General features: G+C 36.3%; 1 protein-coding gene across 12 annotated transcripts in view; it reads right to left on the bottom strand.

Moving 5' to 3' along the window:
- The window catches only part of BCAS3 (BCAS3 microtubule associated cell migration factor), a 703,083-nt gene that overhangs the window by 508,977 nt on the left and 166,858 nt on the right, over positions 1-27,248 (bottom strand). For all 12 annotated transcript variants that reach the window (XM_024234727.3, XM_024234725.3, XM_024234724.3 and 9 more), the window contains one exon: positions 4,118-4,225. In XM_024234727.3, the coding sequence (XP_024090495.1) occupies positions 4,118-4,225 (108 nt within the window). The remainder of the gene's footprint in view (positions 1-4,117; positions 4,226-27,248) is intronic.

Raw genomic sequence — 27,248 nt, 5'->3', positions numbered from 1 at the left:
CAGATATATATGGGGTATGTGTATGTATATGTGTATATACATACAGATAGATATGGGTGTGTGTGTGTATGTGTGTACATACATACAGATATAGATGGTGTATGTGTGTGTATGTATGTATATACATACAGATAGACATGGGGGCTGTGTGTGTATGTGTGTATATACATACAGATATATATGGGGGGGTGTGTATGTGTGTATATACATACAGATAGATATGGGGGGTGTGTGTATGTGTGTATATACATACAGATATATACATACAGATATATATGGGGTGTGTGTGTATGTGTGTATATACATACAGATATATACATACAGATATATACATACAGATATATATGGGGTATGTGTGTGTATGTGTGTATATACATACAGATATATACATACAGACATATATGGGGCATGTGTGTGTGTATGTGTGTATATACATACAGACATATATGGGGTGTATGTATGTGTGCATATACATACTGATATACACATAAGTATATATACACACATACACACACATGCACATATATACACACACTCTATATAAACACATACACATGCACATAATATTCTCATTCCTTCTCATAATTTATTTTATAAACATAGAATATTTAAAACTAGAAACTGTCAGACTGGATAATGATACCATATTATGTCTACACCAACGAATTCAAACACACAACTAGCTTAAAACTGAAAAATGGAAAAATATGTACCATACGTGTAGTAACAAAAGAGCTGAAATGTATATATTATTATCAGATAAACATTAAGAACAAGAATATCACTATTAACAAAGGATGGTTCATAAAGGGTCATAATAACCATAAATATATGTGAACCCAATGACAGCAACTCAAAAGATTTAAGAAAAATAGCATAACAATCCTATACAAATTATCATAGAAAATTCCAAAAAAAGAAATATCTTCCTAAGGGTCTAATGAATGAAACAAAAAAACAGACAAGGCATAATAAGAAAAAGAAAATATACATGAATCTCCCTCATGAACACAGATGCAAAAATTAAATCCAGGAATATATAAAAACGATTATAGATAATTACCCCTAGGGTGAAACCCAGAGTGTAAGAATGGTTTAATACTGGGAAATCATCCAATATAATTTATTCTTTTAACAAATTGAAAAGGAAATACATAATCATCTTCATATTGACTTCACTAAATACAATGCCCGGTTATGCAAAAAAAAAAAAAAAAAAGTTGGCAAACTAGAAATTAAACTGCTGAACATGATAATCGACACATACCCCACACTACTTCCCTATAAATAAACGGACAGCCGGAAATAAAACCAAATCTCTAGGTAGATTGATCAAGAAAATAGAGAGATTGCGCACAGTGGCTCATGCCTCTAATCCCAGCCCAAGGCAGGAGGACCACTTGAACCAGGAGTTCTAGACCAGCCTGGACAACATAGTGGGACCTTGTCTCTACAAAAAAAAAGTCAAAAAAATTAGCCAGGCGTGGTGGCACATGCCTGCAGTTCCAGCTACAGGGAGGCTGAGTCAAGAGGATTGCTTGAACTTGGGAGTTTAAGGATGCAATGAGCCGTGATGGTGCCACTGCACTCCAGCCTGGGTGACAGAGTGAGATCCAGTCCTCTCAACCCCCAAAAAAGAAAAGAAAATAGAATTCATAAATTACCTACATCACTAGATAACCTACAGTCATTAAATTAGCAATGTAGGAATATTACAAACAACTTAATTCCAATAAATTAGAAGACTTAATGGACAAATGACTGGGAAGACCATTGTCAAAACTATTGATAAATTATCAAAACTAATAAATGACAAATTATCAAGACAAATTATCAAAACTTATGCTAGAAAGAACTTTAAAGTCTTAATAGACTTGTAAATGTAAAATAAATTGAATTTGTAATTGAAAATGTTCCTACAAATAAATGGTATTATCTTTCATGGTTAGAGTTAGAATTCACATAGCATCGTTTTTTGTTTAGGAGTCAAGACTTGAGTTTTTTCTGTATCAATATCTGAGTGCTGGAGCAATACTTTTAGAAAAAACTTACCTGCAGCGGAACCTTTATAAGTCACATGTCCATAGAGGGTTGTGTGTGTCTAATCTGAGATTCTATTCTGTTGCATTGGTACACTTATCTATATTTTCATTAGCATCAGACTTTATAAATTACTGTTTTATTGGGGGGTTACAATGGGGGAGCGATAAATGTTCTGAGTCAGTGTTGCTACCTTGTTTCACTAAGGTTTACATCATATCTTCTCTTTATTACATTTATTTATTTGAAGACTTATTACCCTTAACATTGCCTGCCATACTGCCAGAAGGAATTTTCAAGGATACATCTGTTCCTGCACATTTCCCGAGACCCTTTTGATCCCTTAGTGCTTTAAACTACTAGGTCTCCAACAGAGCCAATGCTTCTGGGAGTGAACCATAGTTTACTTATGTCCCTTCTGCACCAATAAATTCCCATCATAGTCTCCTTTCTGCCATATCATACACTCTTGTCATATCACCTCTTGCAAGGGCTCCCGAATAAGCTCTACCTTCCTCAAATTTAAAATTTCTAGTTGTAGTATTCACTCTTGCGCAGTTATGAATTAAGCATGGGCTACAGGTGATTTTATATGCTCCATTTATTGATACGTATGCTTTTTGGAGAATGAGGAGCAATTCAGATATAGGTGACTACATGTATCTGTGGGGGAACTGAAACCTTTAAATAAAGTACCTAAGCAACTGAGCAACTATATTTTGCGATTAATTTTCAGATGATATACAATTACAGTTTCGATTTCTTCTTTAAAATGGAGCAAACATTTTAAATTAAAGAGGAAAGCAAATAAGAGAAAGAGTTTTGTGTTGTTTTTTGACTTCCAGTATATTTATGTAACTGAAATACAAGGAAGCTGTGGTCTAAAAATCTTCTCTGTACTTTTTAGTATGTGTTCACGTTATTTTTTGACCAAATAATATGTAATCAAGTTTGTGACAGCACAAAGGACAGTCCAGGGTTAAATATGTCTGCAGGATCTACCCCTTCAATAATGTTGTTTAACACTTCTATACCCTTCTGACCAACCTGATGTGTTATGGGACAATCATATTATTCTAGCAATAATATATTGGGTATTTTTCCTACATCCTACAATTTTCATCTTTCTATACTTGAATTCAAATATTTCTCTTATTAGTATCAAAACCCACCTTCCTTTTATTTATATTTTTTAAGTATGTCTTTGCCCTCCCTTCTACATTCAACCTTACTGAGTCACGTTTCAAAACATCTCTTTAAAATCTAACCTGTGAGTCTTTTGCTTCACTTAAATTTACTGAAATGGCAGAAAGCAATTTATTTTCTATATTTCAGGTGTTTAGCTTTTTAATGGCATGGAAGATTTATATGTGGCATGTAAGGGCTAATGATCAAGATATTTACCATCCCAGGGCTTCAGTTTGCTTAAGTGGAAAAGGAAAGTGTTGAGTGATGGAAGATTCCTAAGGTTCCTTTCTCCTCTAATGTTCTGTGATTAATTTGTCATTAGCAGTAGAGGTCACATAGAAGTTCAAGATAGATCTGAATATTTTCCCAGCAATTAAATGAAATAAATTTTAAAGGATACAAATCAGTCTAGTCCCTATTTTAGCTCCACTGTGAAGTGTGAAGGAATAAAAATATTTTAAAGCTTTTTTTTATAGTTCAGGAACACGCTTTTCAAAAATTTTGGTGGGTTCTCACAGCAAAACTACATTTCACATCATAAATCAGCATATACAAAATACATATAAAAAGCTACATTAAAAGATTTCTCAAAACAATACTTAACCTTTTCAAGTTTGCTCAGATACTTTCTATTCATTTCTATTTTGTTTTACAAATGCTCGTTATATCCCACTAAACTGAATACACAATTCCCTAACAGATCAAGACTAGAAGTCTGAATATATTCATCAAGAAATCTTAGAGCTATTCCACTGAACAGAATTCAGAAGGTGTTTCCTTGAGATTTTTAAAAATAAATCTAAGTTAGTGATTGAAACTGGTAGAGTTCTCCATGCCCAGGAGAGCATGTTTCTTATTTTACACAAGAAACATATGAAAAAATCATTACCGTTTATTGCAATGGAGATCATAAATAGGTGTCTTAAATTGAATGGACTTGACCATCTCCCCAGTACGAAGTGAATACAGATCCACACAACAGTACGGTGGGCTTGTGCTAAAAAAGAAAAAAGAAAGAAAAATGTCATTTTTTTAAAAAAGAAGAAAGACCAATAATCTCTATACTTTCTCATTAACATAATATTCAGACCTCTGATTAACAAGATACTAGTAAATTGATTCAAAACGCATCCCAAAAATGATCATAATACATCCCTTATTTATGTCAACAAGTTAGGAATGCAAAATTTGGTGAAGAAAAAAATATCACTCACCAAATTAGTACTACACAGAAGAAAAATTATATGATTAGGCCGGCGCAGTTGCTCACGCCTGTAATCCCAGCACTTTGGGAGGCCGAGACAGGTGGATCACGAGGTCAGGAGTTTGAGACCAGCGTGGCCAACATGGTGAAACCCTGTCCCCCCTAAAAAAATACAAAAATTAGGCGGGCATGGTGGCATGTGCCTGTAGTCCCAACTACTCTGGGAGGCTGAGGCAGGAGAATCGCTTGAACCTAGGAGGCAGAGGGTGCAGTGAGTCAAGATCTCACTACTACACTCCAGCCTGGGCGACAGAGCAAGAATCCGTCTCAAAAAAAAGAAAAATGAAAGAAAAGAAAAGTGATATGATTACACCAATAGATACATAAAATAATCTAAAAATTTCAAAGCCTATTCATGATAAACATTTCCTTAATATGATAAACGGTACCAACCTTAAAACTAATGAACAAAAACTAGCAAACACCCATAAAATATGAAAAGGTCTGACCCTAAAATCAGGATGTTGGAAAAAATGCTCATTATCATAACTTCTATTCAACACAGTATGGAAGGTCTTATGCATAAGCCAAGAAAAGTAATTACTTACAAGGAAGAAATAAAGCTGTCATTATTTGCTAAAAACTTGATTGTATAAAAGCAAAAAATACCAATCTGTACATAGAAATATATATCATCTGTGTACACACACACAGAGGCAAATTCATAATAAAGACCAACTGTTAGAATATACGGATTTACCAAGGTCATTAGATAAAAGTATAATATACAAATATCAGGTATATTTTTATAAATTGAGAAACAGTAAAATTTTTTTTAGATCATATAAAATGACATTAAATATCAAAACCATTGACTATCTTGGAACAAATCTAAGGAAAGATTCGTAATGTATCTACACAAGAAAGAATAAAATGGTTTTTTAAAAACCTACATAGGCCAGGCATGGTGGCTCACGCCTGTAACCCCAGCACTTTAGGAGGCCAAGACGGGCAGATCACTTGAGCTCAGGAGTTTCAGATCAGCCTGGCCAACACGGTGACACCCCGTCTCTACTAAAAATACAAAAATTATCCGGGCATGGTGGCAAGCACCTGTAATCCCAGCTACTTGAGAGGCTGAAGCAAGAAAATTGCTTGAACCTGGGAGGCGGAGCTGCAGTGAGCCAAGATTGTGTGCTACTGCACTCCAGCCTAGACGACAGAGTGAAACTGTCTCAAAACAAAAACAAAAACAAAAAAACCTATGTAAAAGAAAATAACATGGCCTAATAGACTCTAAATTGATAGTTTAAAACCTCATCAAAAATATACCAGAAATGAGATCTCATTCTAGAATGTATATGGAAATGCATTCCACATAAGAAGACTTATTGTAAAGGTACACTAAAGAAAAAACTGTGTTCTAGACAGAGGGACAGATAAAGAAATCAATGTTTCCAATTTAAGAAAGTTTTAAACACGGAGCTAGTTAAATTCAATAAAAGGAAATAAAGAAATAAGGAATAAGGAAATAAAAATGCAAGAAGAATTTGTTAAAATAAAATGAGTAAGCAAAGGGGGAAATCAACAAAACAAAAACTTTGTTATTTTTAAAGATAATAGAATCAATAACTCTAGTCAAAGTGTTCAAAAAAGTAATAAAGAAGGAACAAACAAATAATGAAGAAAATAGGAAATATTCTGATGACACAAATGCCTTAAAATGTACAGAATGCCAAAACCAATCTACACATAAAGATAATTTGAATAGCTCACGATCTAAAAGGAAATTGAATTCATAACTTCTTGCAAAGAAAATCCTCAAAAATGCCTTCATCTGTAAACTCTATCAATTATTCAAACAAAAAATTATACCTATCATACATAAACTCTTTCGTAAGGTAGAAGAATCACTTTCCAACATATTTGATAATGTCAGTAGCACATATCCAAAAACTAAATGAATATATTGCAAGAAAATAAAATATATGCTTGTATATCTATATGTCTCATAAATATACACCCAAAACTCACTAAGAAAATATTAGCAAATAGCTGGGCACAGTGGCTCACACCTGTAATCTCAGCACTTTGGGAGGCCGAGGCGGGCGGATCACCTGAGGTTGGGAGTTCAAGACCAGCCTGACCAACATGGAGAAACCCCGTCTCTACTAAAAATGCAAAAATTAGCCAGAGGTGGTGGTGCATGTCTGTAATCCCAGCTACTCGGGAGGCTAAGACAGGAGAATCGCTTGAAACTGGGAGGAGGAGGTTGCGGTGAGCCGAGATTGCATCATTGCACTCCAGCCTAGGCAACAAGAGCGAAATTCTGTCTCAAAAAAAAAAATTAGCAAATGAAACCCAGCAATACAAAACCAGATGAACTTTATTGCAGGAATGCAAGGCTGGTTTACCACAAAATATCTATTAATGTAATTCACCATATTCACAGAAAAAAGGGGGGAACCACTATGATTATTAAATTAGAAAGACGCAGATATGGCATTTTTAGGAATAAAAATGCAACACCCTTTTCAAGAGAAAAACACTCAACAAACCATAATTAGAATTTCTTCTACCTTATAAAGTGCACCTATAAAAAAAATCTACAGATGTAAGAATAAACACCTTCCCCATAAAGTCAAGAAGGAGGCAAAATTGTCTGCTTTTATCACTTCTACTCAACATTGTATAAGAAATCTTACCCAGTGCAATAATTACAGATAAATAAATCTAAAGCATCCAGATTGTCAAGGTAGAAATAAAACCATCACAGATAACATAATCTATTTATAGATAACATTATCTACATAAAAAAATCCCGAAGAATCTCTTTAAAAAGCTACTAGAACTTTACCAAGGTTGCAGAATTCAAGGTCTGCATATACAATCATGTTTATATACAAATGAACAATTTGAAACTGAAAGTATTTGCAATAGCATGAAAATATGAAATAATTCTATGTAAGTCTAACAAAATACATGCAAGATTTGTATACTAAAAACTATAACATGCAGATAAAATAAATCAAAGACCTAAATAAATAACAGTAAATACCATGTTCTTGGATCGGGAGTTATAATTTTCTTAAGATGGCAAGTCTCCCCAAACTGATTTATGTATTTAATAATCACAATCAAAATCCTACCAGGCCTTTTTAAAGACAATGACAAGCTAACTTTAAAATCTTTATGCAAATTAACATGATTCTTACATACGAGCATACCTAATTTACTGCACCTCACTTTACTGTGCTTTACAGATATTGCATTTCTTTTTTTTTTTTTTAACAAACTGAAGGTTTGCAGGAACCCTGTGTCAAACAAGTCTACTGAAGCCATTTTTACAACACCACATGCTCAGATGATGTCTCTCCATCACATTTTGGTAATTTTCATAATACTTCGAACTCTTTCATTTATTATTATATCTGTTAGAATGATCTGTGATCAGTGATCTTTGATGTTACTATTTTAACTGTTTTGGGGCACCACAAACTGGACCCATAGAAGACAGTAAATTTAATCAATAAATGAGTGTGTTCTGAAAGCTCCACCTACCAGCTATTCTCCTGTCTCTCTCCCTCTCCTCAGGCCTCCTTCATCACTGAGACACAGCAATATTGAAAGTAGACCAATTAATAATCCTACAATAGCTTTTAAGTGTTCATCTGAAATAAAGAGTTGCACATCTCTCATTTCAAATCAAAGGCTAGGAATGATTAAGCTTAGCAAGGAAGACGTACTGAAAGCTGATACAGGCAGAAAATCAGAACTCTTAAACCACATAACCAAGTCATGAACACAAAGAAAAAGTTCTTGAGGAAATTAAAAGTGCTACTCCAGTGAACACATGAATGAGAAGAGAGTGAAACAGGCTTATTGCCTACATGGAGAAAGTTTTAGTGGTTTAGATAGAAGATTAAACTAAACACAACATTCCCTTAAGCCAAAGCCTAACCCAGAGCAAGGTCCTAATACTACCCATTGCAGTGCCTAAATGACTTAGCTGGATCCCTACCCCATTTTTGTTGGCCAATGCAATGCCTATGTGATATGGCTAAATTCCTAGTCAGCTTTAACTCCATTTATTTTTAGGAAACAGGATGTCTGTGGTCAGAAGTTCCTTCTTAGGTCTAAACCAGCTAAAGCTGATGAAATCCACAATGGCAGCTTACTCGACCTCTGAAGAACCTCTAGCTTCATTATAATCCAATTTCCATGCTAAGTGACACTCCCATCAGCACCATGACAGTTGACAATCACCATGACAAAGACCAGAAGAGACCAGGAAAGCATAGAAAAGAGGTGGCTCCTTGATTCCAGGAAAATCTCCATCCCTTTCCAAGAAAAACATATTCCTCTCCTGGCTCTTAGTGCCCAAACCCTTCATTAAAGATGTCCTATATCTGTAACTTTCAGGTTTCTCAGGAGCTGAGAAGTTAAGCTCAGTTTCCACTTCTCCAATTCCAAGGCTACTGAATAAAGCCTGCACTGCCTGACACTCATTTTCAGTTTGATGTGTTGGTTTCGTGACACTGAACAGGAAAGAGCCCCGTAAGGCGTAACCAGGACTCTCCATCAGCAAAAAGATCATGATTCACTGAAGTATCAGATCATCAGTATTTTTTAGCAATAAAGTACTTTTTAATTAAGGTATGTACATTGATTTTTTTTTAGACATAATGCCATTATACACTTAAGAGACTACAGTATAGTGTAAACATACCTTTTTTGGTTTTGTTTTAGTTTTAGATACAGGGCCTCACTCTGTCACCTGAAATGGAATTCAATGTAGCCTCTAATTCCTGATTTCAAGCAATCCTCTAGTCTCAGCATCCTGAGTAGCTGGGGCTACAGGTGCGCACCACCACATTCAGCTAATTATTTTATTTTATTTTATTTTTTTAGACAATGTCTTGCTTTGTTGCCCAAGGTGGTCTTAAACTCCTGGCTTCAAGCAAGCCTTACCTCCCCAAAGTGCTCAAATTACAGGAATGAGCCACCTAGCCTAGCCAAACATAACTTTTATATGCACTGGGAAACCAAAAAATTCATGTGACTTGCTTTATTATGGAATTTGCTTTTTTGGGGTCATCTTGAACTGAACCTACACTATATAATATCTCTGAGGTATGGATGTATACAAATGATATACATGTATAAGACGTATAAAGCTGCAATAGTCAGGATAGTATGGTACTGGTATAGGCATACACAAATATTTCAAGGAAACAGAATAGCGAGTCGAGAAATAAAACTCACATTTGTATGGCCAAATGATTTTCATCAAAGGTACAATATAACTAAATAATGAAAAGATCATTTTTGGAACAAATGGTGCCAAAAGACTCAGATTTCTATATGAAAAAAATTAAATTTCTCCAAAAACAAACTCAAAATGGATCATAAGTCTAAAAATACAACAGCAAAAACTATGCGTCAAGGACAAACTACAGGAGAAAAATCTTTGTAACCTATTTCTTAAACAGAAAAAGAAATGCATGAAAATAGATATAACTGACAAAACACAATTTATCAAAATGTGAAACTTTTACTGTTTAACAGACAGAAATTAAAAATGAAAAAGCAAGTGCCATATTATGAAAAAATAAATGCAAAATATATATCTGACAAAGAGTTTGTGTCCAAAATACTTTTTAAATTCTGCATGCACCTGTAGTCTCTGTTACTAGGAAGGCTGAGGCAGGAGCAATTTGAGGATGCAGTGAGCTCTGATCATACCACTACACTCCAGTGTGGACAACAGAGTGAGACCCTGTCTCAAAACAAAAGAAAAAAGAAAAGAAAATCTTATGACTCAACAATGATGGTGCATGCAACACATTTTTTACCACCTCTATGCACAGAAACTAGAAAACATAGGAGAAATGGATAAATTTCTAGAAACACAACAACCTCCCAAAATTGAATCAGGAAGAAATTAAAACCCTGAACAGACCAGTAATGAATTCCAAAATTGTATCTGTCATTTTTTAAAACCTACCAATGAGAAAAAGCCCTGGACCAAATGAATTCACAGCCAAATTCTACCAGATGTATAAAGAAAAGCTGCTACCAATCCTACTGAAATTATTATAAAAAGTTGAGCATGAGGGACTCCCTCTAACTCATTCTATGAAGCCAGCCTCATTCTGTTTTTTTGTTTATTTGTTTGTTTGTTTTGAGACAGAGTCTCCCTGTCTCCCAGGCCGGAGTGCAGTGAGTGGCGCAATCTAGGCTCACTGCAAGCTCCGCCTCCTGGGTTCACGCCATTCTCCTGCCTCAGCCTCCCGAGTAGCTGGGACTACGGGCGCCCGCCACCATGCCCAGCTAATTTTTTGTATTTTTAGTAGAGACGAGGTTTCACCATGTTAGCCAGGATGGTCTCAATCTCCTGACCTCATGATCCGCCTGCCTCAGCCTCCCAAAGTGCTGGGATTACAGGCATGAGCTACCGCGCCCGGCCGAAGCCAGCCTCATTCTGATACCAAAACCTGGCAGAGACATTAACAAATAAAGAAAACTTCAGGCCAATATCCCTGATGAACACAGATGCAAAGCTCCTCAACAAAATACCAGCAAATCAAATTCAGCAGCACATAGAAAAGCTAATCCACCATGATCAAATAAGCTTTATTCCTGGGATGCAAGTTTGGTTCAACATATGCAAAACAATAAATGTGATTCATCATATAAACAGAACTAAAAACAAAAAAACAAATGATCATCTCAAGGGATGCAGAAAACACTTTCAATAAAATTCAGTATTCATGTTAAAAAACCTTCAACAAACTAGATATTGAAGTTTGTTGTTAAAAACCTTCAACAAACTAGATACCTTAAAATAATAAGAGCCATCTATGACAAACCCACAGCCAACATGATACCGAACAGGCAAAAACTGGAAACATTCCCCCTGAGAACCAGAACAAGACAAAGATGCCTACTCTCACCAATCCTATTCAACACAGTTCTGGAAGTTCCAGCCAGAGCAATCAGGCAAGAGAAAGAAATAAAAGGCATCCAAATAGTAAGACAGGAAGTTAAACTATCTCTAGTCGCAGATGATATGATTCAATACCTAGAAAAATCTTAGTCTCTGTCCAAAGGCTCTTAGATTTGTTAAACAACTCCAGCAAGGTTTCAGGATATAAAATCAATGTATAAAAATCAATAGCATGTCTATACACCGATAATATCCCAGCTGAGAGCCAAATCAAGAAAGTAATCTCATTCACAATAGCCATAAAAGAAATACAATACCTAGGAATACTGCTAACCAGAAAGGTAAAAGACCTCTAAAATAAGAATTACAAAATGCTGCTGAAAAAAGTCAGAGATGACACAAGCAAATGGAAAAACATTCCATGCTCATGGATAGGAAGACTCAATATTGTTAAAATGTCCATACTACCCAAAGCAACTTACAATTTCAATGCTATTCCTATCAAACTACCAAAGGCATTTTTCACAGAATTAGAAAAAAAAGTATTCTAAAATTCATGAGACCAAAGAAGAGCCTGAATAGTAAAAGCAATCCTAGGCAAAAAGAACAAAGCTGGAGGCATTACACTACTTGACTTCAACTATACTACAAGGCTACAGTAACCAAAATAGCATGGTACCGATACAAAAACAGACACATAGACCAATGGAACAGGTTGGAGAACCTGGAAATAAAGACACACACCTACAACCATCTAATCTTTGACAAAGTTGATGATAACAAGCAATAGGGAAAAAACTCTCTATTCAATAAATGGTGGTGGGATTACTGGCAAAACATATGCAGAAGATTGAAACTGGGCTCTATATACAAAAATCTTTCCACTGTATACAAAAATCAACTCAAGGTGGATTAAAGACTGAAATGTGAAACATAATGCTATAAAAACTCTAGAAAAAAAAACCTAGGAAATACCATTCTGGACACATGCCCTGGCAAAGATTTTATGAGGAAGACTCCAAAAGCAATCCCAACAATTGCAACAAAAATTGACAAGTGGTACTTAATTAAAGAGCTTCAGCACAGCACAAGAAACTATCAACAGCAGACAACCTGCAGAAGGGCAGAAAAATATTTGTGAACTATGCATCTGACAAAGGTCTAATATACAGAATCTATAAGTCATCAAGCAAGAAACAACCCCATTTAAAAAATGGGCAAAGGACATGAACAGACACTTCTCAATAGAAGACATACACATGGCCAACAAGCATATGAAAAATATGCTTAACATCACTAATCATTAGAGAGGTGTAAATCAAAACCACAATCAGATGTCTTCTCACACCAGACAGAATGGCTATTACTAAAAAGCCAAAAAATAATAGATGCTGGTGAGGTCGTGGAGAAAAGGGAATGCTTATACACTGCTGGTGGGAATGTAAATTAGTTCAGCCTCTGTGGAAAGCAGTTTGGAGATTTCTCAGAGAACTCAGAATTACCATTCAACACAGGACAATCCCATTATTGGATATATATCCAAAGGAATATCAATCATTCTACCATAAAGACACATGCACTCCTATGTTCTTTGCAGCACTAGTCACAATATCAAATTCATGGAATCAACTTAGACGCCCATCAACGGAGGACTGGATTTTAAAAATGTGGTACATAGGCCGGGCGTGGTGGCTCATGCTTGTAATTCCAGCACTTTGGCAGGCCAAGGAAGGTGGATTACCTGAGGTCAGGAGTTTGAGACCAGCCTGGCCAACATGGTGAAACCCCATCTCTACTAAAAATACAAAAACTAGCTGGGCGTGGTCGTGTACACCTGTAATCCCAGCTACTCAGGAGGCTGAGGAAGGAGAATCACTTGAACGTGGGAGGTGGAGGTTGCAGTGAGCTGAGATCACACCACTGCACCTCAGTCTGTGCAACAGGAGCGAGACTCCATCTCAAAAAAAAAAAAAAAAAAAGAAAGTGGTACATATACACCACAGAATACTACACAGCATAAAAAAGCACAAAATCATGTCCTTTGCACAACATAAATGCAGCTGAAGGCCATTATCCTAAGTGAATTAATGCAGGAACAGAAAACCTAATACAGAATGCGCTCACTTATAAGTGGGAGCTAAACAATGAATACACATGGACACAAGGAAGGGGACAACAGACACCGGGGCCTACTTGAGGGAGGAGGGTGGAAGTAGGGTGAGGATCAAAAAACTACCTATCGGGTATTATGCTCACTACTTGGGTGACAAAATAATCTGTACACCAACCTCCAGTGACACGCAATTTACTGATGTAACAAACCTGAACACGTACCCCCAGAATCTAAAATAAAAGTTGGAAAAAAAATTATTTATCAAGTTTTTCCTGCTAACTCTCTTGTACATATTAAGTCATATGTTTATTTTCTGTATCAATGTTGTTTTAATGTTTAATTTTGATGTCAGCATTAAAATTAATATTATAACATTATAATGTGGGCTAAGCTCACATTAGCTCTAAAATAAATGATTTCATGCATGAAAAATAAAAGATAAAGGTGTTCATAATAAATAAATAAAATGACCATAATTCTATAACAACTGTTGTAGAAGCAAAAAGAAGAATACAGTTTTTTAATGGCCGTAATATGTTTAAAGATACTTGATTAAAGAAGATATACAGATAGCAAGTAAGCACATGAAAAGATGTTCAACATATTTAATTATCAGGGAAATGCAAGTTGAAACCACTAATGGATACCACTACACCCAATAAAATGATTAAAATTTTAAAAACTAGTAGTACAAAGTTATGGCAAGAATGCAAACTAATTGAAGCCCTCACACATTACTGCTGGAGATGCAAAACGGCACAGTCACGCTGAAAAATAGTTTACCAGTTTGTAAAAAAATTAAACATACATTTTCCATATGTCACAACTAGGTATTTTATTATCCATAATAAAAAGCCTAGAAACAATTAAATGTCCATCAGTAGGTGAATGGACAGTTATATATTAATGCAATGAAAAGTATTCAGCATTTAAAAAGAACAAATTATCTGTAAAACAACAAAAATGAATCTCAATACCATGATTTTGGGGGTAGGGAAGCTATACATAAAAGTCTACACACTATATGAGTCCCTTCTATGAAAAGTTAAAAAAAAAAACAAAACAGCCACAACTATAATAATAGGAAGCAAATCAGTGTTGCGAGAGAGGGAAAGAAGGAAGGTATAGAGCACAAAGTGGCATGAGAAACTTTTCGGGTGACAGAAATGTTAGTGTATCATTATTATGATGGTAGTTACACAAATGCATACAATTGGAACAACTGGAGGTGGGAGAGAATCTTGTATAAGCCTGAACTTCAATCTCTAAAATTGACAAAAAGCAAAAATTATTTATGTTCCCTACAAATTAATCCAGTCCTCTGCTGATAAGGAATGAGTTAATAATGAATGAAATCTAACATTTTGCCTGACCAACTAGGAGGGGAAAAAAGCAGCCTGTCGCCTTCAATTAGGAGCTCATTATGGCTACAACACGCTAGATACTGGAATTCTGATCACTTCACTGGCATCATCCATACAATGTCACAACTGAGACTCTTCCTGCAACAAGCCTTCATTAGAAACAGACAAAACAAATGTTATGAAGGCTCAGTTTATAGATAACTGAACAAAATTTGTCAGAACTAGAAACTATTTATATATGAGAAAAACCTCTCATTCAACAACTTATAGGAAAAGATAATTCTTTAAAATAAGGGTCTTCACAAATTCACACATTCACAAAGGAGTCAGCACGTTTCCTGCCAATAACACAGTTGGGCGCACGCCCGACATATTCTTTTGTTCTCTGTTTTCTCTTTTGAAAAGCCTTGACCATTTCCACGGAACATAACAAGACAATCTTAATTTTCCTCATGGGCAGGCTGATGAGAGTGCTTTCCATAAAATAACCAGTATGCATGCCCCATAAGGTGTTATACTAAAATAGACAGACATGAAACAAGCTTTTATTTTCTATCGTACAAGCCAAAAATGGTGTAGAAAACAGTGCCACAAGAAAGTTTTACACAGAATACAGTCTTCATGTGACTTTTACAGAGCTCTAATGGATTATTTTTAAAGGTTTGTGTTTGACATTTAAACATGGGGCTATGACTTTAAAGATAAACCTAACAGCATAAAGGGGGGGAAGTTCCTAGAAGAAATTTTTAGAGCCAAGTTCAGAATGTAACTGAATCTACTGTAAGCAAATATCAGAAGCTGTAGGAAAGGCAGGAAGGATGCAATTTTTATTAATAAATGCTCCTTTAAAAATCTGTAATTTGTGCCCAGGATCCCATATATACATATAAAAATGCATAGTAAAGGCATTTTACACTATTTATGATAAATGTAAAATAGAAATGAATGCAAATTCTCTTTAACTGACCTTTTCTTTATCTAAGTAACTTGTTTTATAGTGAGTTACTGAGCATGTGTGTTGAAATTTTTTTTATCAGAACAATCTGTTACCTACTGTACATTTGACCCATACCCATAAAAGAAGTTATTAAGATTTTATTAGGGAGGAAAAGGTCCTCATTTTTATATATTACAACAGCCAAAGGTATGGAATTTACACAGTGAATTCATTGCAGTGAGGAGGGTTAATTAAAAGTATTTAAAGAACAAATTTCAAAAAATGCTTCTTTTATTGAAAATTAAAAGGTTAAATTAAGCAATTATGAACTATAAAACAAAATATTTAAACTAGATTTCTTAAAAGGAAAAATATTATAAATATAGAAGACAAAAATCAACAAGAAATCACTAAACATTTTCATCTAAATGAATCTATAATTTTTTTTTTAATTTTTTTGGAGACAGTCTGGGTCTATCGCCCAGGCTGGAGTGCAGTGGCTCGATCTTGGCTCACTGCTACCTCTGCCTCCCAGGTTCAAGTGATTCTCATGCCTCAACCTCCCGTGCAGCTGGAACCACAGATGCACGCCACCACACCTGGCTAATTTTTTTGTATTTTCAGTAGAGACAGGGTTTCACAATGTTGGCCAGGCTAGTCTCGAACTACTGGCCTCATGTAATCCACCTGCCTTGGCCCCCGAAAGTGCTGTGAATACAGGCATGAGCCACCGCACCCAGCCTCTATCTATAATTTTGGAATGCACTGGACAAACCAAAATAATTATACTTAGCTACAACTTTTTTGGATTTTCATATAATATATGTCTGAAATTCAGACCCTAATTCTGAAAACCTATCAACCTATTCTCTACACAATTTCTTACTCCTTCTTTCATTAATAAAAAACTAGGAGGCTGAGTCTTCCTTATAACTTAAATCATCAAATATTGAGTCATAGGCATTTGCTTTAAAAGGCAATGGAAAAGATGGTAGTTTTTGCAAATAGCATCATTAAGTAACTATCCCAGGAGAATCAGAAATACTTTCGGCTGACCTCGGGCATGGCCTTCTTTTAACAAAGTAAATAAGCAGAAATACTTCATGAAAGAGATTATATAGATGCATGATTAGCCACAAAGAAAATACAAAACAGCCCAGGCACGGTGGCTCACACCTGTAATCCCAGCACTGTGCGAGGCCAAGGCAGGCGGGATCACTTGAGCTCAGGAGTTTGAGACCAGCCTTGACAACATGGTAATACAAAAAGTAGGTAGGCATAGTCGCATGCACCTGTGGTCCCAGCTACTTTGCGGGTTGAGGTGGGAGGATCACTTGAGGCCGGGGGTTGAGGCTGCAGTGAGCAGTGATTGTGCCACTGCACTCCAGGCTGGGTGACAAAGTGAGACCCTGTCTCAAAGGAAAAAAAGAAACAAAATACAAAATCACTAAGAGATACCACTACCCATCTATCAAAACTGATAAAAATTTAAAAATAGTGACAACAAATGCTGGAAAAGATAAAGACAAATGGGATCACTCACATATTGCTGGTGGGAATATAAAATGGAACAGTCACCTAGACAACAGTCTAGCAGTTTCTTATAAAACTACACATGCAACTAGCACACGAACCACCAGAGTAAGAAGGTAGGAAGATTAAAAAACAAAACAAAACAAAACAAAAAACTCTCTGGGCACGGTGGCTCACACCTGAAATCTCAGCATTTTGGGAGGCCAAGATGGGTAGAACACGAGGTCAGGAGTTCGAGACCAACCTGACCAACATGGTGAAACCCTGTCTCTACTAAAAATACAAAAATTAGCCAGGCGTGGTGGCACGCATCTGTAATCCCAGCTACTCACGGGGCTGAGGCAGGAGAATCACTTGAACCTGGGAGGCAGAGGTTGCAGTGAGCTGAGATCACACCACTGCACTCTAGCCTGGGCAACAGAGCAAGACTCCACAAAAAAAAAAAAAAAAAAAAAAAAAAACACCTCACTGAAAATAAATAAGAAAAATAAGAATAATAATCCATTTTATGACTATACCACAGTTTGTTAATCCATTCATCTACTGAAGGGCAACTTGCTGCCAGGTTTTGGCAATTATAAATAAAGCTGCTATAAACATTCATGTGCAGGCTGTGTGGACATAAATTTTCAACTTAATCACAATGGTTGAACTAGTTTACAGTCCCACTAACAGTGTAAAAGTGTTCCTATTTCTCCACATCCTCTCCAGCACCTGCTGTTTCCTGACTTTTTAATGATCGCCATTCTAACTGGTGTCAGATGGCATCTCATTGTGGTTTTGATTTGCATTTCTCTGATGGGCAGTGATGATGAGCATTTTTTCATGTGTCTGTTGGCTGCATAAATGTCTTCTTTTGAGAAGTGTCCGTTCATATCCTTCGCCCACTTTTTGATGGGGTTGTTTTTTTCTTGTAGTTCAACCATCGTGGAAGACGGTGTGTGATTCCTCAAGGATCTAGAACTAGAAATACCATTTGACCCAGCCATTCCATTACCGGGTATATGCCCAAAGGATTATAAATCATGCTGCTATAAAGACACATGCACATGTATGTTCACTGCGGCACTATTCACAATAGCAAATACTTGGAACCAACCCAAATGTTCATCAATGATAGACTGGATTAAGAAAATGTGGCATATATACACCATGGAATACTATGCAGCCATAAAAAAGGATGAGTTCATGTCCTTTGTGGGGACATGGATGAAGCTGGAAACCATCATTCTCAGCAAACTGTTGCAAGGACAAAAAACCAAACACTGCATGTTCTCACTCAGGTGGGAATTGAACAATGAGAACACTTGGACACAGGAAGGGGAACATCACACACCGGGGCCTGTCGTGGGGTTGGGGGAGAGGGGAAGGATAGCATTAGGAGATATACCTAATGTAAAAGATGAGTTAATGGGTGCAGCACACCAACATGGCACATGTATACATATGTAACAAACCTGCATGTTGTGCACACGTACCCTAAAACTTAAAGTATAAAAAAAAAAACTTACAAACAAAAAAATGATATATCCATTCAATGGAATATTACTCAGCAATAAAAAGGAATGAGGTGTTTATACATGCTACAACATGGATGAACAAAAAAGTATGTGATAGACATATACTTAATAAAAACATTTTATAAAAAAACAGTATGTTTAAAATTGTGTGTAGATTTTAATTTAAGTCTGTTAAATATGTATTCATCCATTCAATTGCCCACTTATGGCCTCATGGAACTTATATTTTAGAGGAAATGCATATATTTGATTACATATCTATTTGGAAGGCTAGATATAAAAATGTTACTAGTGACTATCTTGTGATTATCTCAAGCTGAAAGAATGTTTATCTAAGTTTCCTACTTTTCTCTAGTAAATGTGTAAAACTAAAAAAGGTTATTTTGAATGGCAGTCAATAAATAATAATGACATGGTTCAATTCAGTCAAATTACCAGTTACTAATAGATTTCTAAACACTAGCATTTGAATTCAAACATGTATTTTGAAATAAGCTTCCATGTATAGTTCACAACTAAATGTATAAGTCGTTTTACATAATTTTTCTGAGTGAATTAATACTATGATTAAAATGCTTTCCTCTACAAACAAAAGTGAATAAAAGGCGAACTAATCAAAAAAGAGATGAGAAGTTAAAAAATTTTCAACTTAACGTCTCCACAGTTTCATCATATAGTTAGAATCACACAGTATGATTATCAGATTGAGTTCTTTTACGCAGTAATATGCATTCATTCCTCCATGTCTTTTCATGGCTTGATACCTCATTTCTTTTTAGCACTGAATGACATTCCACTCACAGGATGTACCAATGTTTATCCATTTGCACGGTGAAGGACATCTTGGTTGTATTTAAGTTCTGGCCATTATGAATAAAGTTGCTATACGCATCTTTGTGCAGGTTTTTGTGAGGACGTAAGTTTCAACTCATTCGAGTAAATACCAAGGAGGGCAATTGGTTAATCTTATGGTACGAGTATGTTCAGTTTTGTAAGAAACTGCCAAATTGTATTTGAAAGTAGCTGTACAATTTTGCAGTCCCGCTAGCAATAAATGAGCATTACTGTTATTCCACCTCTTCTCAGCATTTGGTATTGTCAATGTTAGAGCTTTTAGCCCTTTAAAACTGTGGTATCCAATTGTTATTTTTAATTTGCAATTCCCCAATCACATACATTATTGAGCATCCTTCATATGCTTATTTGCCATGTGTATCTTCTTTGGTCAGGTTTTTGCTCTTTTTTTCTTTCATAATTGAGATTTTATTGGTTAAGGATCAGTACAGACATTTCAATTTGTACACAATTCTTAACATACATAACAAATATCTAAAAAGCCATGTATTGTAATTCTTTTTTAAAGTTATTCCAGTGACTTTCCAGCTTAAATTTGGAAGTAAATTTTCCTTAAGAGGCTATCAAGTACCAGTATCTTCACAATTTGATAAGCTGTTACATACATCCCACCAATTCACAACTGAATAGCATGTATACTACATATTCAATTTTTTAATCTTTCACAGCATAGTAACAAAGTTATTAGGAAAACAGGACAACCACAACCAAAGATGTCACAGAGTGGACACAATTCTGACAGGGAGAGCCATAATCAAAGAGTGGTTTTCTTTAGGAAACAATTCTACTAAAAAACAACATGGGTGCAGCACACCAACATGGCACATGTATACATATGTAACTACACTGCACATTGTGCACATGTACCCTAAAACTTAAAGTATAATAAAAAAAGAAAAACATGGGAATAGAAGTAATTTAAAATGTTCAAGACATTAAATGCAGGACTGACTCCATATTGCCATTTAATATGCTTTGTATTATAGGATATGAAAACTAACCCTCATCTATGAAATGTTACACTGACACCCAAGACAGTCAAAGCTTCCCATAATTCAATATCCCACACTATTTTCTGGTTGTACCAAAAAATAAACAACCAGCAAATGATTTCACCTCTTAAAAAAAGCATTTACACTTAAAAAATGGGATGAGGTGAGATTCCCTCCTTCTTAAAAATGTTTCCAGAGCCACTAAAAAACTTGCATTTACAAAATATTTGATAAAAACATTCCTCTGGATTTTACAAGAAGGGAGACAGGGACCACTGATAAGACATGGTATATGGTATTAAATCAGACTTGGCTTCTTTCTCTGCTGCTTCATCAGAGGCTGGACTCCCCTCAGTTTTCATTTCCCCCTTTTCTGCAGGTAAATCTTCTTTAGTTTCTTTCAGCCTCTTTTCCCTTTGCTCCCCTTTGCCCTTTTGTTTGCACTTCTTTGTTTGAAGCTTTAACCTAAGTTTTGGGTAGAAATTAATCACCCCGTGAAGAACATGTAGAGCTTTACAGATGGTGGTCTCAACGCTTTGCTGCTGCCTTTTTTGGCTTCGCTTCCACTTTTGCAGGAGCAAGTTTAGCTGACAACCGCGGCGATCTCCTCTTGGCCTCTTCCCTGGCGGCCCCTTCAGCGGAGCTGACCTTGCTCTTGGGCATCCTGGCGGCGGGGAGAGCGTGTGCCGGGTGCCTGTGGGCCGCAGCATGCCGAGAGCCTTTGCGAAGCTGGGCTGCCTGGCTGCTGCCACTCCTCCCACAGCCCAAGCTGCTGAGACCCTTTTGCTCATTTTTTAATAGGATTGTTCATTTTCTTACTGTTCAGTTTTAAGAGTTTTTTAGTTCTTTAGTCAGACGTGTCTTTCACCAATATTTCCTCACCATCTGCAGCCCATGTTCTCACTCTCTTAAAATAATCTTTCACGGAGCAAAAGTTTTTAATTCTAATAAAGCCCAACTTACTGATTTTTTCATTTGTGATTGTGCTTTCGGTGTTGCACTTAAGAGGTCATTGCCAAAACTCAAGGTCACCTAGATTTTCTATGTTATCTTCTAGGAACATTGCCTTTCCATACAAACTTTAGAATTACTTAGTACATATCCACAAAATAACTTGCTTGTATTTTTATAGGAATTGCACTGAATGCGTAGATCAACTTAGGAAAAGATGACATTTATATATTTTTTATTTCATGTATCAGTATTTTGTTGTTTTACTCATATAGATCTTTTGCTTGTTTTACACTTAAGTATTTCATTCTTTGTTGCTAGTAAAAATATTATTCAGCAATAAAAAGAAATGAGCCATCAAGCCAGAAAAAGAAATGAGGGAACCCTGAATGCATATTGCTAAGTAAAAGAAGCTTGTCAGAAAAGGTCTAAAATTGGCCAGGCGCAGTGGCTCACGCCTCTAATGCCAGCACTTTGAGAGGCCGAGGCAGGCAGATCACCTGAGGTCAGGAGTTTGAGACCAGCCTGACCAATATGATGAAACCCCGTCTCTACTAAAAATACAAAAATTAGCTGGGTGTGGTGGCGGGTGCCTGTAATCCCAGCTTCTCAGGAGGCTGAGACAGAAGAATCATTTGAACTGAGGAGGCAGAGGTTGCAGCGAGCCAAGATCACGCCATTGCACTCCAACCTGGGCAACAAGAGCAAAAACTCCATCTCAAAAAAAAAAAAAAAAAAAATCAGTGGTGCCAGGAGTTAGGGGGAGGGAAAAAAGGATGAATAAGCAGAGTACAGGGAATTCTCAGGACAGGGGAACTATCTTTATGATACTGTAATAGTGGGTACATAGCATCATACATTTCTCAAATGCCACACAATGTACAACTCAAGGGGTGAAACAATATAAACTGTGGATATTAGTTGTATCAATATCAGCATATCAACTGAAACAAATGTACTAGACACACTAATTTAATGTGTTAATGATGGGAGAAAGTGGATGTATCAAAGAATAAGGGAGTCCAGGCACCAAGTGCAGTGGGTTCAGTCTCTAATCCCAGCACTTTTGGAGGCCAAGGTGAGACAATTGCTTGAGCCCAGAAGTTCAAGACCATCCTGGGCAATGTAGCAAGACCCTATCTCTACAAAAAAACCAAAAAATCAGCGAGGCATGGTAGCACGCCTGTAGTCCCAGCTACTTGGGAGGCTGAGGCAGAAGGATCATTTCAGCCCAGGAGTTCAAGACTGCAATGAGCTATGATTGTGACACTGTACTCCAGTGACAGAGTGAGAGCCTGTCAAGAAGAAAGAAGAAAGGAGGAATAGGAGGAGGAAAAGGAAGAAGAAAGAACACCGTACTTTTCACTCAATTCTTCTATACATCTCTCAAAGTGCTGGGATTACAAGCATGAGCCACTGTGCCCGGCCTGGTATTTGTTAAAAACCAGTACTAGGCACCACTTGCTGTTGAACCTGAGCTACAAGTTAGAATAATAGCTTTCCTTGACAGAAAATCTCTTTATAAACTTTTTTTAATTGTGGGAGAAAAAATAAGTCTTATTTTCTTCATAAGAATACAGAAAACATACCATCCTCAAGCAAATAATAAACACCCAACCAAGTCCATTACTCTCCTCTGCACACTACCTCTCCACAAAAAAGTAGTAAAAACAGAAAGTGTACATGGAGCTATAATAGACTAGTTCATGCAGAAAACTGAATTTGTGAAGTATAGTATAAACATTTTCCAGAATTAAAAGGAAATGAATAAAGAGATTTAAAAGGAAGACAGCAGATTTAAAAAAAAAAAAAAAGAACTGAACAGAGATTCAATTTGTGAAATTACATGTTATTTCAAAAAAATTCTGTCTCAAGACTGCAGCATCAATCCTTCTCTGACAGTTTCTAGCCTCCCAGCTTGCTAGCCTGGCCTAGTTCCTACTTGCTGTACCCCAAAATCACACAAACCAAGTCCTTAAAATGGTTTTGTGTGTATCTGTGTGTCTATCTGTGTTTACATACGCTGGCTAATATATTGGGGAATAAAAACTAAAACACTCATACACAGGGCCAAACATTTGCTCGAAGAAAAACAGCAAGGACTCTCGTTTTGCATCTCTGGCTGAGCCTCTGGCTCATCTCAAGCGGGAAGTGAAGACTAAGGCAGAGTTGTAGATGGCATTACTACACATTCAAGGACTGTCCCAGTTTAAAGCCAATCTGCTAATACTAGAGTACTTTTTTCTTTTTTGTAGTCCCAGCTACTCGGGGGGCTGAAGCTAGATGACTGCTTGAGCCCAGGAGGTGAAGGCTGCAATGAGCTATGATCATGCCACTGCACTCCAGCCTGGGTGACAGAGCAAGACCCTGACTTAAAAAAAAAAAAAAAGAAGGAAACTTGAAAACATGATAAATGGCTCATGAAAAACCCACAGCTAACACCATATTCAATAAAGAAAAACTGAAAGTTTTTCCTCTAACATCAGGAACAAGACAAGGATGCCCAGTATTATTCAACACTGTACTGAAAGATCTACGCAAAGCAATTAGGCAATAAAAAGAAATAAAAGGTATCTATTCACAGATAACATATTCTTATATATATAGAAAATTCCAGATAATCTATAAAAGTACTAGAACTGATAAATTCAACAAAGTTGCAGGATCAACACGCAAAATCTAGCAACGAACAATCCAAAAGACAAATGAAGAAAACAGTTCCATTTATAACAGCAATACAATATCTATCGAAATTCCAATGGCCTTTTTTGCAGAAATGAGAAATCCAATCCTAAACGCAAATGTAATAAGTACAAGTTGCACCAAACAGCCAAAACAAAGTTGGAAAAGAACAAATTTGGAGGACTCACATTTTGAAACTTACAACAAAACTAGGGTTATCAAAATACTGTGAAACTGGCCTAGTATTAGACATACTGATGTCTAATGTCTAGCATTAGACATTCCAAAAATGAAATAGAATTCAGAGTCCAGAAATAAATTAATGATGAATTAACTTTTGAAAAAGCTGCCAAGTCTATTCAATGGGGAAAGGACAGTCTCTTCAGTAAATTATGTTGGGACAAGTAGATATTTCTCTGCAAAAGAATGAAGGGAAACCCTAGCCCCCAACTCAAAATAGTTCTAATGACCCAAATATAAAACTCTTAGGAGCAAACAAATAGGTAAATCTTCCTGATCTTGAATTTGGCAATTGATTCTTAGATATGATACCAAAAGTATAAGCAACAAATGAATGAACAGATAAATCAGATTACATCAATATTTTAAAACTTCTGTGGAACAAAGGACATTATTAAGAAAGTAAAAAGAAAACCACAAAATGTGAGAAAACATTTGTAAATAATATATCAGATAAGGGTCTAGTATCCTGAATATATTGTTAATTTTTATAATTCAACAAGAAGCCAAACATTCCAATGGGAAAAAAAAGTGGGCAAAGGAACTGAATAGACATTTTTCCAAAGAAGATATACAAATGGTCAACATGTGCACAAAGGATGCTCAACATCATCAGTCATTACGATAATGCAAATCAAATTTACAATGAAATATAACTTCATAGCCACTAGGTTGGTCATAATTTAAAAATTAAAATCAGAAAATAACAAGTATTGGTAAGAATATGAAGAAATTGGAACTCTGGTCCACTGCTGGTAGGAATATAAAATGGTACATCTCCTGTGGAAAACAGCTTGGCAGTTCCTCAAAAAGTTAACCATAGAATTATCATATGACCCAGCAATTCTACTCCTAGGTATATACCCAAGAGGAAGCAAGCATATGTTCACACAAAAACGTCTACATGAATGTTCATAGTAGCATTTTCATCATAACCACAAAGTAGAAACACCCATATGTCTCTCAACAGATGAATGGATAAACAAATTGTAGTGTACACATACAATGTAATATTATTCGGCCATAAAAAGGGATGAAGTACTGACACACGCTACAGCATGGATGAACCTCCCAAACATTATGCTAAGTGAAAGAAGTCAGAAACAAAAGGTCACATATTGTGTGAATCCAGTCATATGAAATACCCAGAACAGGTCAATCCGCAGAGACAGAAGGCGGATTGTTGGTTGCCAGTGGCTGGAGGAAGGAGGAAATGGGGAGCGGCTGTTTAACGGGTATGGAGCTTTCTTTCCATGTGAATAAAATGTTCTGGAACTAGTGGCTGTGGTGATACAACATTGTAAATGTGCTAAATGTTGCTGAATTGTATACTTTAAAATGGTAACCTTTATATTATGTAAAGTCACCTCAACAAAAAGAAAGAGAGGGAAGGAGGGAAGAAGGAAAGAAGGAATGAAGGAAGGGAGAGAGGGAGGGAGGCTGTCAAGATTCATATCAGATAAAGTAGACTTTGGAGCTAAGAAAACAAGCAGAGACAGAGAGGAAAATAAAGATAGAAGGGTCAATACATCAAGAAGACAAAGCAACCCTAAATGTATATATATTGAACAACAGAGCTGGAAGTTATCTGAAGTAAAAATGGGTAGAGCTGAAAGGAAAAATAGACAAATCCACAATTATAATAGGAAAGACTTCAACATACTTCTCTCGACAACTGATAGAAAGACTAGACAAAAAAACCATATAGAACAACTCACAAACACCATCAGCTAACAGGAACTTGACATTTATATAATACCCAGTAACAGCAGAGTACAGATTATTTCAACATTGAGGTTTTGAGCCAATCTGAATGAGAACTTGGTGATGCTATTAAACGAAACAGGAAGTAAGCAGGGATGCCCAAAAAGGACTTTTGACGTAAGTAATATACCTGATCCTGATTGAAAAAAATGATAAAGAAGTAGAATGGGGCTAGGTGTGGTGGCTCATGCCTGTAATCCCAACACTTTGGGAGATCAAGGCAGGAGGATTACTTGAGCCCAGGAGTTTGAGACCAGTCTGTGCAACAAAGCAAGACCCCCTTTCTACAAAAAAATTTAAAACTTAATTGGGCATGGTGGTGCATGTCTACGGTCCCAGCTACTCAGGAAACTGAGGTGGGAGGATCACTTGAGCCTGGAAGGTTGGGGCTGCAGTGAGCCGAGATGTCACCACTGCACTCCAGCCTGAGTGACAGAGTGAGACTAAGTCTCAAAAAAAAAAAAAAAATTAGCCAGGTGCAGTGGTACGTACCTGTGGGCCCAGCTTCTCAGAAGGTTGAGGTGGGAGAATCACTTGAGCCCAGGAGTTCAAGGTTGCAGTGAGCTATGACAAAGTGAGACGTTGTAAAAGAGTGAGAGAGAGAAAAAAAAAAAGGAAAAAGAAAAGAGAAAGAAAGAAGTAGAAAAGGAGTATGTCACCAAGAGAATAGAACACAGGGTGGAACCTCTAGGAACAATAACATTTTCAAAAGTTTTTATACTTTGTTTTTAAGTCTCCATCAGATTGTGATCTTGTTTAAGCCAATAATAGTATATTATTCATTTTGCATGCCCAGGCATGCGCTTAGACGTAGTTTACCATCAATAAATGTTTTAGAATGAAGCAGAAACCAGCAGAACTGAAAGGAAAACAAGATGTTCAGAAACAGAGTGTAACGAGCAGTGGCCACTAAGGA

Source organism: Pongo abelii, chromosome 19 (genome assembly GCF_028885655.2).
Source record: "Pongo abelii isolate AG06213 chromosome 19, NHGRI_mPonAbe1-v2.0_pri, whole genome shotgun sequence".
Lineage (NCBI taxonomy): Eukaryota > Metazoa > Chordata > Mammalia > Primates > Hominidae > Pongo > Pongo abelii.
The sequence above is the reverse complement of the archived record's forward strand: the minus strand, read 5'-3'. Positions and strand labels throughout refer to the sequence as shown.